The sequence below is a fragment of the Sinocyclocheilus anshuiensis genome, unplaced genomic scaffold (assembly GCF_001515605.1).
Source record: "Sinocyclocheilus anshuiensis isolate Anshui unplaced genomic scaffold, SAMN03320099.WGS_v1.1 scaffold145, whole genome shotgun sequence".
Classification (NCBI taxonomy): Eukaryota; Metazoa; Chordata; class Actinopteri; order Cypriniformes; family Cyprinidae; genus Sinocyclocheilus; species Sinocyclocheilus anshuiensis.
In genome coordinates, this window is record NW_015537973.1 from 529,915 (window position 1) to 543,338 (window position 13,424).

A 13,424-nucleotide genomic window follows, 5' to 3' on the forward strand; every position below is an offset into this window, starting at 1 on the left:
ACACACACACACACATATATATATATATATATATATGTGTGTATATATGTGTGTGTGTATATGTATATAATTTTTTTTAACAAAACTTTTTTTTTAACAAAAATATTTGGAAAAACTTTGGAAGCAAGTTTTTGACATGAAATGTCAAATAATTTGACCTTTATATTACAAAGCAAGATTAGTTCAGTTTTTAAAATGTCATGCTGACCCAAAAAGCTTAATGATATATATGAATGAGTAATGCATGATATTTGTTATTTAAAAAAAAAAAAACTAGTCATGGAATCAAACTGTTATTTAGGGTGTCATGGAATTAACTGTCTCGGGTTTTGTTTGGATGCAGCTGGAGGAGAAAGCCCGTCTAGAGGCAGAGGCTCGGGAACTGGAAGTACAACAGCAACTTCTGAAGGAACAGAGGAGGCGGCAGCAGGAGGAGGAGGCGGCGGCACTGAAGCAGGAGCTGCTCCGTCTGCAGGAAATGCAGCAGTTGCGGGCATCTAAGAAGAAAAAGAAAGACAATAAAGTCAAGGAGTTAACCAAGTCTGAAAATCCTTCTCTCGTTCCTACAACCAACAACCCTAAGCCTCTTCAGCAGACAGCACAGAGCGTTTTAGAAAAGAACATGCAGAACGGCAAAACACAGCTACTGCACAATCTCATCCGTCTCAGTCCTAAGGAGCCTCGTCTAGAACCTGAATCCCCCACTGGTGGGAAGAATGGCCCATTGCAACAACTAAGCCCAAAGACTTGCAAAGAGAGACCTTTAGAGTCTCCTGCCCTCCAGAATGGTACCTCCTCCCACCCAGAGTCCTCCCATACCAAGGTCAAACCCAAACAGCAAGCAAATGGCTCTAAACCCAATGGTGAGGCCACAAAGAGGCCAGCTGAGACCTCCAAAGCTCCAGAGCCTCCCAAAGCCGGCAACGCAGCCATCCCTCAAACTGACGCCAAAGCCAAGCAGAAAGCTTCAGACGAGTCAGTGACCGAGATCAAGAGGGACGAGAGGACAAATGGGAAAAAGCCACAGAATGGAGGGAAAGACGAGAGGAACTCTCCTGTTATTGAATCTTCAGCTTTAGACCCTCCTCAGCAGAACGGCAAAGTCCCAAACAACGAGTCCCCTCAGCCCAAAAGCAAAGCCAAGAAGAATAAGAAGAAAAAAGTGGACAAGATGAATAACTCAATAGGTGAGTGTTGTGAATTGCCAAATTGTCTATAAAGAATAAAAAGATTTGTCCACTTTTGAATGGAAAATCAAGTCAGAACTCTCTTGTTGTCCAACAGATGATGTATTTCTGCCCAAAGACATTGATTTGGACAGTGTAGACATGGACGAGACCGAACGTGAGGTGGAATATTTCAAAAGGTACCGTTTGATATTGGTAATGTTTTTCTCTGGCATCCATGACCTTTTGTTCCCCAACAAATTAATTTTTCACCCTTTTTGCAGGTTCTGCTTGGACTCCGCGCGACAGACAAGGCAGAGGTTGTCCATCAACTGGTCCAATTTTAGCTTGAAGAAGGCCACGTTTGCTGCCCACTGATGGGTCTTCCTTTCAAAAGACAATGGCAGGAATTGATAAGCGTTCCTCCGGTTTCTTCTCTCTCGCCCATGTTTCTACAGACTGACTGCTGACCCCAGTGCTGCTATGCTTCACCTGCTCCTCCGGTCTACATTATCCATGCCGCCTTGCCTTGTCCTTGTTGCTGTGGGTTCCTCAACAAACCCAAAACGGGCTTGTATTCCTGCAGTACTACTGGAGAGAAAAAAAAAAGAGGAAAGTCAAAAAACAACCACAAAATGCTACTCTATAAGTTTATCCCTATTATTTTGGTTTCCCTTTCTTCTTTTAAAAAGCGTATGTGTTTTTTGTCAGTGAGTGGACCGTTTCCCTTAGGTCTGTGCCATGTTCTGGGTTTTCTCTGGCTTTATGTACATTAGGATGAAGGCACTGCAAAAGACATGCTTCAAGAAAAAAAAAGATGAATATGAAAAAAGATCCCTTTATTCAGTTCAGCTGTGGCTTTGCTCACCTTTGCACCTAGCACTGCACTTCCTGACAACTCGTCGTCAAGAGAATCGGACTGGTCAGCTTCACGTCATTGCCCCGAATCTCTCCCTTTATTGGGAGAACGGCTAATACTTGACAATGTTCACGTCGGTTTTTCATTTAAAAATGTTCAGTGTAACAACTGTGTTCAAGTTACCTTTTTTTTTTTTTTTCTTTTTCTCTTTTTCCAACTTGTTACCAAGCTTGTATCAGAATACTTTCAGAATTGAATCGAAAAGAACAATACTCACACTATCAATCTGTTATAGAGTGTATATTGTATTAACACTGAAGCTGGACTGGCTACTTTTTAACATATTGTTAAGTAATATTAAAATCTTGTCTTTCTTTTTGAAAGATGGAATACACAGTAGAGTGGCAGGACATTTCTATGTGTCAGTTTTTTTTCTTTTCCATTTGGCTCCATCTCATAACACTTATAAAATTCCTAACCTTATCCAATCAAGGGGAAATACAACACCGACTGCAGATCAACATGAAAGGAGTAACCTAACACCCCTAATTTGCATGACTTGGCACCTTGCAAACGGGTCCGTCCCATCATTCTGGTAAGAACGGATGCATGTGAAACACCACAACCTTTTTCACTCGGTGTTTACAGTTTTACACTGACTGCATCTGATTACTTCAGCAATCATAACAGTGATAATAGTAATAACAGTTATGCAAACATTCTCGAAAATTTGCTCAAAATGTGAGGTGAAGTCAGGTTTATTTTGCTTGGTTTTCTTTCCTGTGACTTTATTACCAGGGTGTGGCAGGTACAAGTCAGTGAAACCATTCTTTCCAATCCAAACAGTGAGCATCATTGGAAGCAGATTATGCAATATTATTGTTGCTGCTGCGAGGTAAGTGCAAGTTGAAAATAGAAACCGTCAAATAAAAGTATTTCATTTATCATTTGACGCAACTTATTTTCAAGTAAGCGTGCCCTACTGAATGCATAATGAGATACAGATGATATTTAGGTTCATATTTTTAAATAATTTCAGCTTGTCAAGTTAATAAAACTGGCAGCAGGCAAAAACTACTTTTGATTTTTAAGTTAACATAAAAATCAAAATAGACTTTCTAAATTTTCCTTTTGTTTTTGTGCATATTTCTCCGGTTCACATTATTTCGAAGGAAAAAATAGTGCTTGTGATATTCCCTCAAACTAATAATTTTCTTTTATATCCCTGTTTTCATTAGACTATTTTAGATAGATTATTTTTTTTCAGAAAGGCTGCCCTCCAGAGTTTTTTTTTTTTTCCTTTGCCTTCCTCTCAATAATTTTAAGGTCTGCTTGCCCTGTCTGACTCCTCATCTTATTTTGGGAATTTAGGCACAATATGGTTAATTTGAGCCAAACTTTGTCTGATGCATTTTGGTGACCACTTTTTTAGAAGACTGAAATAATCCTTTTGAGAAATTAAAAAATTTGAATATCAGTCATTTTTAAAATAATTTTATTTTTGCCATTATAGAGATGGGTCAGAAGTTAGATTTGTCTTTGTGTATAAGGTGATATAATTTAGAGGTATGTACATGATTTTGGCTTTTTCACTTCCAAATTGCAACAAAAAGTGAGATTACCTCATTCTTCAAAAAATGTATTGGAATCCTGTTTTAAAATAGGAGGGAGGGCATATTTTTAATCTTTGAAACCACTTGACAGACTATTTCTAAATTTATGACTCCCACAGAAAGGGAACTTTTGTCACTATCCGTCATCATCGGACTTTGTTTTATGTAGGGCTTTTTTTTTTTCTTCACTTCCTGCCAAAAAAAAAACGTCTTTGCTGTGGTGGAACGCCTACCTCCTTTTTAGCGTGTAACAAAGAAACAGCTATAACAGGTTAGATGAACTGTTGCTTGTCTTGTTCCGGAAGAGATGATCTAATTTCAATAATAGAACATTTTTTAAGCATATTTTTACACTGTCATGTGATTCTAAATGGCAAGCATAAAGTATCACAGTTTCCAGAAAAATATCAAGCTACATGTGTTAAGCCATGTTAAACAGTGATAATAAAAAATATTTCTTAAGCAGCAAATCAGCATATTAGAATGATTTCTGAAGCATCATGTGACACTAATGATGCTGAAAATCTAGCTTTGCCATCACAGAAATAAATTACATTTTAAAATTTAGAAAACAGTTGTTTTAAACTGCAATGTTATTTTACAGTATTGCTGTTTTTATTGTACTTTTGATCAAATGTGAAATTTTCTTTAAAAACAAAAGCATTTTAAAACCAGTAGTGTAAGAAAAAATGTATATTTTAGTGCAGTAATTTTAAATGTTATAGTAAACTAAAATAATAAATAAATAAATCACTTAATTAAATATATGTATTTATATAATTGAAAACTGACCACGTGTTTGCCTGGAAAATCGGAGAATGAACAATGGGAGATTTTGTGAATCTCCTGGTAGTGCTTTTGTGTAAGTCTGCCCAGTTTTAGTCACCCATGATGCAATGCTGGAGTTACCTCATTTATGTAAAATATTTTTTTACCATTTCTGGTTAAGGCCAGATTCACTTTGTATTTTCAACATGAAGTTTAAAATAGTTGTTTTGACTGAATAAGGTGCAACTACACAAGATGATATTTCAGTACGTAAAAATTAAACAAAATAAAGAAAGAATCTTGTCTCCCATACTAAAAATCAGCAACAAATTTGTCTTCCATATGACATTTGGATATTATCAGTAGAGTGCAAGATAAATTGACTTGGCATACACATCCAAATTTTCAACTGTGGAATACGTGTGGAGCCTAGTTGTCTACAGTCAGTCTTCCAACGCAGAACTTGGACAATAACAGGGTCGTAACGAAAGTAAGAGCTGGGCTTATTAGAGAGAAATCAAAGATCGGAGATGAGATAGTGTAGTTTGTAATCACTGGTGAAGATCTTTTCATTGAGGATGGCCCAGAGCTGGGGAGAAACTCAGACAGCTCAAGAGGGAAAACCCCCATCGTTCCACATACTGGAACTGACAATAGCGTTCTGTCTAAGCGCCGATCGCTCTTATCAAAAAAATAACACAACAGGCCATGATAACTCTAGCATAGTCGGTAACAACAACAACCTGTTAAATAAGGTGCTGCTCTTCCAAATAAGCGTTGAAGTTAGCCAATGCTCGGGAATTCCCTGCTTTAAAAGATTAAAGGCTACATTTATCCGTTTTGGCATGACGTTCCTCTCGGAAAAACACGGCGGGTAAAGTTAAGGATAATAATGGGTAAACAAGCTCCACCGTGCATGATAGGCTACTTCGGATTTTTTTTCTTGTGCTGGTGCTTAATTTTTAAATATCAGTTTTGGAGCTAATTGTGTAAGTGACATTTGGTCTTTCTGTGAATAGTTTTACTGTAAAAGTCATGTGATCATGTGACCTAATTATTTCCACTTTTTGAAGGTGGATTGTGGTGTGTGTGTGTGCTTTTCTGCAGTAGATGTGTGGGTCTCACATTATTGTAGGTGTGTATGAAGTGTGTATGTGGGGAATCCCTTCCACCCTACCTTTCACTTCTCCAAGGAAAGGCTTTCGTAAAAAAGAACAAAACTACAGCGGGGCCCACACATCCATCACTTCAGCTTTTCGCATCTCCAGTTACGTTCTTCACAGCAACACGATCTTCTCTCTGACTTCACAACAAATGACTCCTGCAGGTAGAAAAATGACACGCTACGGCCACGAGCATCTACCAAAGTGTGTGCTTGTGCTTGAGCAATGTCATTTCGAGAGTGGTGACTTGACTAAAGTAGAGAGCATGAAACTCCTGTTGGAGTTTTCCCTCCTACCCCCGTGGCAGCTAGATAGGGTCGTGCGTCTGAGCTCATCAAGGGTTTATTGACTCAGGGGACTGTGATGCTCTTTTACATGTCTGACGTGATCTTGTATATAATCTGAATATGGGCCTGTACTTATGACCAGTTTCCCAGATATAACACAAAGGTGTTGATTAAAAAACATTTTTGTTTGTTTGTTATGATACGACAATATTTGGCCGAGATACAACTATTTGAAAATCTGGAATCTGAGGGTGCAAAAAAATCTAAATATTGAGAAAATTGCCTTTAAAGTTGTCCAAATTAAGTTCTTAGCGATGCATATTACTAATCGAAAATTAAGTTTTGATATATTCACAGTAGGACATTTACAAAATATCTTCATGGAACATGATCTTTACTTAAATGTCCTAATGATTTTTGGCATAAAAGAAATATCAATCATTTTGACCCATTCAAAGTATTTTTGGCTATTGCTACTTAAGACTGGTTTTGTTGTCCAGGGTCACATATATAGATGTAATAGAGTCATGCAGTGGTGACTTATTTTTGTAGGCCAACCTGAAAGTTCACAGTCACTCTGGTTCGCTCAACAAAAACCCAATAGATTTTCCATTGGATTATTGTGGAAAATAAGCTCTGTGACCGACAAACGTCTAAGATTCTTACATGTTTTGTTCTTCGTTCACAAATTAACACAACTTTTAAGTATTTTGAAGGCTAAATGTAGGCTATAATAGAACTACACTACTAAGTGCCTACTCTTTCAATTCATAATTTTATAAGAGTTACAATAGTTTTCATAAGTGTGATTATAAACAAAAAATAGTGAGTTTAACTGTTTATCATGACGCTTAAAGGGGGTCATATGATGCGATTTCAATTTTTCCTTTCTCTTTGGGTCCCCTACAGCCTCTGTAGTCCCATTTAGACACTTGCTGGCAACAACCTTGTTCAAGAGAGGTAAAAATAAATCGTTAACGACAGACCTTATTTCAAGCATTTAATCTACTGTAAAACTCATTGACTTCAGAATGGTAGAACCAGAGGTGCTAAAATGCTAACTCATTTGTAGCTTTTGGCCTACAAAAAAATACATCCACCCTACAGCCCTCCATGAAATGAACTAAATTCATGACCTGATATCTCACAAAACCACATATGAATGCACACAAGGTTTTTCCAGACTGTCACCAATGGTGACTATATTTAAATTATTGTCACACGTTTTCATAATGGCTTGGATAATGTTATTGGCCTCTAGAAACTATAGCAGCAATTTAGCTTGACACAAAATGTGTATATAATGTTTAACATTAAGAATTTAGATTCTGTGATATTAGTGTTTGTACAACACAGAAACACAATGCATCTAGTTTCAGTTACAGACACTAGCCTTGTTTGGTCCCATAGCCTCCTCCCCTTTAAATAGCCAGTCTCGCTATATCCCTCCACCCGACAGTCGCCTGCTTCTCTTCTTCTATTCACTTCCAGGCCTTGGGACAGCTGAGCATTTGCTGCAGTTATAGCCTGTCCATTCAGTTGTGCTTGGGAAGGGGCTTTCCACTACTTGTGCACATACACACACACTTCCAAATCCCGTGGGACTTGAGTTTAATGCTTTAAGACACACTATGCCTCATGCTCTTGCCAGCATTATCACAACTCTCTGTGTCTGGTTTCCCATATCTTACTAAAAATTACCTTTGACTGTACAAGCACTCACAGACAAACAAGATTACACAGTTTCAAAAAGGGTCCTTAAGCAAATATTTTATTATAAAAATAAATCCTCGTATAGTTATCACGTTTCTCTGTCTTAGTTTGGCATCTCTGTGATATTTTCTTATTGTCAATATTTTTGCTCTTAGTGCCTTAAAACCCCGTTAAAGTGTTCAAATGTGCAGCAATAGGAGGCCATTTTGTCATAGACAGCATCTGAGACGTGCAAATTTCACGTCTCAATTTACCAGGATGTAGGGAACTTCCTCTCTTACTTAAAACTAGAATGTTTTCAACTGCAGAGGGGGATCGAATGGCAAGTACCTCACAGTCAAAAGGTGCCTTAAACTCTGAGAATGTAATGACATGTTATATGACAGAGCCTTTTAACATTTAAAATCGGAAACTAAAGTTTGAGAGATATATATATATATACATATATATGTATATATATATATATATATAAAACTTTAGTTTTGCGCTGTGCTGCTCTGTATATTCTGGTACAAATTAACATTTCTGATTTAAAATGTAAGCCCAAGGCAAATAATAGCAATACACTTACAAATAGACAAAAAAATGAAATATAAAAATATAACATTAATCTTTACAAATAGCACCATCACAAAAAAAGTATGAATGATATTCAACAGTCTAATAATAAAGAAGCTTATGTATTAAATATAAAAGGTTATGTACTTTTATCATCTGTATTTGGCAATAATTAAAATAGCAAAAAGTGCAAACAGCTGATAAAGAGAATATATATTGGTGAGGTATATGATACCAATTTTACGATCCATCTGAATTATACACAGATCTGCAATACAGTATTAAGCAAAATTTGATTGAAACTCTTAGACAAAATGTACTATGCTGAAAACCATAATACCAAACAAGTGACAAAACCCAGTGACTTATAAACCACAAGTGCTTGAGATTGAATAACTTTTCATAACCAAACCATCTGCGTTCAATGACAGCCATGTGAGTAAGCCTTTGAACTGGGAATGACCAACCCAAAGTCATATCTTGAGTCCTATGCCACAAGCGACCTTCTAAACATCAACCAAGACCACAATCGAAAAGCCAACCCTAAAAAAAAAGCCTTCCTTCGACTCCATCCTGTTTAAACATGCCCCTGCCTTCATCAACACCCTGTCACACATCCCATAGTCTGCAAGCTTGTAGTGATTCTGTCCTCAGTGCTTTCTGTGCCCTGTGAAAAGTCAGTGAGGTGAGAGACTCACAGCTTGGCACACTCGTCCCAGTGGTTTAGGTATTCGGTCGCGTGCTCGTCGTCGTACGTGGTGAGACAGCGAGGGCACTGCAGTTCAGCGGCTCCCTGCGGTGCCGTGTTACTGATAGTCCTTTTTGAGCTTGTTTCTGGGGGACTGTTTCTTCGTGGTTCGGCAGTGTCCGTCTGTCGGTGGGGAACTTTTTTTAGGCCCATGTGAAGTCGCCGTGAGGATGAGGCCTCTTGGACGCTCTGAGTGATGAAGAAACAATGCGTGTTATTTAAAGTGAATTGGATTTTAAAGTCTCATGCTGGTCGGGTTGCACTGAAAACAAGTGGTGACCTAAAAATCGTAAATGCACTGGTTTTAAGTCAAAAATCTAATTTGATATAGCTGAATCTGCCTAAATACATTAAATTATACCACCAAGACTACTTTTTATGGGTTAAATCATGTAGAAATGTGGATTGTCACTTCTTCCAGTGTGAGAGAAAGGGAAACAAAATTCCAGCATTTAATGAAAATCTATTTTGTAAGTATGTTATTGTGTCACAAATCATCCATGTATTTTTCTTTATTTTATTTTTGACCCCATTATGTTGTAATCAAAATGTTGTCATGGCAGACTTCTCTTTGGTGATATTTTCCAGACTTCTCGAATAATTTAGTCCACTTAAACCCCGCCCATCCATGTTCGACTGCACGCTCAAATTCATTTTTCAATGCAACGCCCACATCTCAAAATCTAATAACCCACCCTATATATTTTCTTGTTTTTTTGTTAATCCACTGCTCTCAGATGTACATCAAGAAACTGAAGAAAAGATCTGTTGCTACTTCAGTTTCATCGTGACTTAAAATAATCCATAATAATTTAAAAATAATTATATATATATATATATATATATAATATATAACTATTTAATATTATTTAATACTAATAATATATTTTTTGAGATACTTTTTTCATAAATAATGCTGGTCAGGGTATTTTGTAGTAAATAACATTACAACAAAAAAAATATTTTTTTAATTATTAAAAAAAAATTATATAATATAGAACTTTTTTTTCCAAGTATCTTGAATTTGTAAATATCATTAGGTTTTTGGGGGAGTTGCACCACATGGTATTTTACAACCTAAACTAACCTTGCCTTGCCATAAAAAAAGGGCAAATTATCTTTTCAATAATTTCATTCTTTAAATAAGGCTTTTTTTTAACGAGGCTTGCCTGTGTGCGTATTTGCAGTTGAAGTCGCCCAACTTCATCTTGAAGGTCCAAGATTTTACCCTGAGCCCTTTCTCGGTCTGCCCTCTCTGATTTGAAGTCCTCAATATAGGCCAAAACCTACAGGAGAACAAGGAAGGCTTTTGGTTTTTGGGCAGCACACCAAACAAAACTACTTCTCACCTTTGTTGTGACAAAAATACAATGACTTCCTGTTTAAGAGGAATTCAAAATAATGATAAAGACCTGCTGCTCAAGCATCTGAATGCGCTCCTGGTCTATCCTTTTACTGTCATCCCTCTCTCTGCTGAGTCTCTCGCACTCCATCATCTTGTCCTGCAGGAGGCCGTTGAGCCGGGCGATCTCCTGCTGGAACAAAGCCACATTGCCCGCAGCCGGAGTTTGGGTCAGGGTCGGACCTGCGCATGCCAGACCGTTTGACTCTTTCAACTTCAGACACAAACCCCTCACGTACTCCTCTCTACTGGAGTCGTACTTCTGCCACTTTGAGTTTAAACTTTCCACCTGAGATGGAACAAAGGCATGTATTTATGATGTGAACAGACAAAAATGACATGACATTTTCCAAGAATATTTTGCATTGTTGTCTTTCCATAAAAGGTACTGAGTGACATTTTCTGCAAATGAAACTGGTAAAACAAATGTCAGTGGGTGATGATCAAATAGCGGTTCCATCATGTGAGCCTTACATATGCAACTCTCTTTTTAAGCTGGTCGTTCTCATCTTCTAACTTGCTGATGATGACATTTAGATTGGGAACTTCAGGGGAATCTTTTGTCTGATGAAGATACAAAAAGCAAGGTCAAATATAGTTGTTTAAAATAAAGTGTTTTAAAGGTGGTCCAGATGTTGTAGAATGCTGATAGTTTCCCCAAACACACCTCATTTGCTTGAGTTCTCTGATCCGTCATGGATGTCTTGCTTTTCTCTTTCTCCATCCGTCCCAAAAGCTCCTGGCACACCTGCACGGTGGCCCCCAGCTGTGCCCTCAACTGCTCGGCTTCTTCAGCGAGAGAGTTGCAAAGGACGGCCCTGGTGGCCTGTGTCCGATCGCTTTCAGCCAAGGTGGAGCGCAGTCGCTGGATCTCCTTTTCTTTCTCCTGGTCAGGCCTTTCCCTCATGGTCTCCAGCTCTTGATCCTTCTCCTTCAACTGTTCTTGCAACCTCTGGATCTCCTGGAACATGCAAACAATCAGAAGACTTGTTCATGCCCATTTCCTGACAGGTGAACGTGAACAAGAAATGCACTTGTCTCACCACATCTAATGCATAGACTGTATTCATGTGTATTCAAGTATTCATGTGTTACTGAACAAATGTATACTCATAAGCTGAAAATTGCCACTGTAAATTAGTTTGCTCTTCTTAATTAATCAGGCTGGTCTGTTTTAGAAGGGTTTTGGGCACTTTTCAAATGGTGAGACTGGTAGACCATCAGTTAGGACCACCAAATCATTGTAGGCTGGATAAAGCTCTTTTATTATTATTATTATTATTATTATTATCTTATCGTGTTTTCTTGATTAAGGAATTCTAGTATTTTACAAAGAAGGTTTACTTTACAGTGCTTTAGCTGGAAAGATGTTCAGGGCAAAACAATCAACTTGACATCTTGTAGATGATTGCATAGGAGAAGCAGGAAGACGAATTAAAAATGTGTTTTAACTTACTGTTTTACTGGGTTCCAATCTCTGGGCGGCGTCCGCCTCTGACTCCTTGAGTTTTTGCTTTAATTTGCAAATTTCCTTACACAAACTCTCGATGAGAGATTTCGACGGCCCTACAATATAGGGCTCCTCTCCCTCTATGACCACTGTTTTCTCATACTTCCCCAGTCTTGCCTTCAAATCGGCAATAATTCCGTCTTTGGAGGTGACCAATTGATTTAAACGAGCAATTTCTTGTTGCGTTTCGTGGCAATATGAGTTGAGTGTAGAGCAGCTGCGCAACTTCGCCCTCAGCGCGTCGTTCTCCCTCTTTATCTCATCCATTCTGAACAATCCGCTCGCGCGTTAAAACCAACACGTAAAGTTCGATTTTCCCATAGATTGCACAGGTTTGAGTGTTCTAGGCTTACTAACGTTACATGCGTCTGCTGTAGACCAAAGGCAGAAAGCTTCAGCCTGTGAGAGCCTCACTCAATTTCGAACTGATCTTATGAAGAGGGGATTTCCTTGCGGGGACTTTCCCATCTCAAATTGGGTATATTTTTTCTCGTACTTCACATTTAACGTCAAAGAATTGTTCGTTAACATCCCCTCTTTTGGCATCAAAAGAGATAATGGTCGAGTCGTGTGTGGTTTAATTGAGATTTTACACGTTTTAGAGACAGTTGCCGCTCTCCTCGTGTGATATCAGATTTAGGAAGATCACCGTTCAGCTTCACGCCGCCTGGTGCGTGTGCATGAACCTGTACTTCGCAGCCGACGCGACGCGGTGAACTAGTAGACTGTTTCCTTCATTATAATATAGCCTAGGGACGTTCTAGTTTATCGCGTTGCTCACGGACAGAGTAAAAACGCAGTGTAATGGGACTTTAACACATAAAGTCCCTTATGTAGAGCGCGTTGAACTTGGCTCACTGGGACAGGTGGCTTTCAGAAAGACAGACTTTTTATGAAGTTAAGAAGCTAAGGCATGAATCAGATGAAAGTAGGAGAAAGTAAAACATTTTTTCCACATTTTTTAAAGGGATAGTCTACCAAAATATGAAGAATATTTTTTCACCCTCATGTCTTTCCAAACTTTGCCCTTCTTCCTTCTGCAGAACACAAAAGAAGATATTTGGAAGAATGTGTTGGTTACCAAACAGTTTCAGTTCCCTTTGACTTCCATTGTATTTTTTGTCCTACAGTGAAAGTAAATGGAACTGAAACAGCTTACCAACATTCTTCAGAATATCGTCATGTTCCAATATTCCAACAAGTTTGGAATGGGTGTAAATGATGAATCTTCGTTTTTGTGTTGACGATCCTTTTAATTAGCCTACAATTTACGAACATAAACACACACACACACACACACACACAGATTATACTGCAGATTTTAGCCTAAATGTTGCTTTCTTACCCCAAAACAATTTGACGTTGATGTGGTGCGAAATGAGTGCTGCATTCATATTGAGAACATGCAAAATGAGTATTGTTTAATTTGATGGTAGCCTACCATATAATATAGTGACACCTGAACGGATAACTGTAAACTCTGAGGAAAATAGCATCTGACAATTTTATGTTGTCTTTTTAAACTGGGCAATCTGGCAAATTCTAACACACAATATATTGCAGTCTCTAAAAAACCCATTATTTAAAGTTTTTCTCCCCTTCTTGTCATAATGGATAATGCCTGCCATTATCTTGGA

At 38.1% G+C, this 13,424-nt stretch overlaps 2 protein-coding genes across 2 annotated transcripts in view; one reads left to right on the forward strand and one right to left on the reverse strand.

Annotated features, from left to right (window-relative positions):
* Positions 1-2,284, forward strand: part of LOC107671391 (protein FAM193A-like) — an 18,204-nt gene extending 15,920 nt beyond the window's left edge. Inside the window, exons 21-23 of the mRNA XM_016464307.1 lie at positions 344-1,187; positions 1,285-1,366; positions 1,451-2,284. Of these exons, the coding sequence (XP_016319793.1) occupies positions 344-1,187; positions 1,285-1,366; positions 1,451-1,544 (1,020 nt within the window). The 3' untranslated portion in view covers positions 1,545-2,284. The remainder of the gene's footprint in view (positions 1-343; positions 1,188-1,284; positions 1,367-1,450) is intronic.
* A 5,995-nt stretch (positions 2,285-8,279) lies between these two features.
* Positions 8,280-12,568, reverse strand: LOC107670772 (TNFAIP3-interacting protein 2-like). Its single transcript, XM_016463536.1, has 6 exons — positions 11,734-12,568; positions 10,945-11,238; positions 10,752-10,841; positions 10,288-10,566; positions 10,045-10,161; positions 8,280-9,064 (listed from the first exon to the last, which is right to left on the reverse strand). Exons 1-6 carry the CDS (start codon positions 12,052-12,054, stop codon positions 8,822-8,824), a joined length of 1,344 nt encoding a protein of 447 aa, XP_016319022.1. The 5' UTR covers positions 12,055-12,568; the 3' UTR covers positions 8,280-8,821.
* Positions 12,569-13,424: the final 856 nt, after the last annotated feature.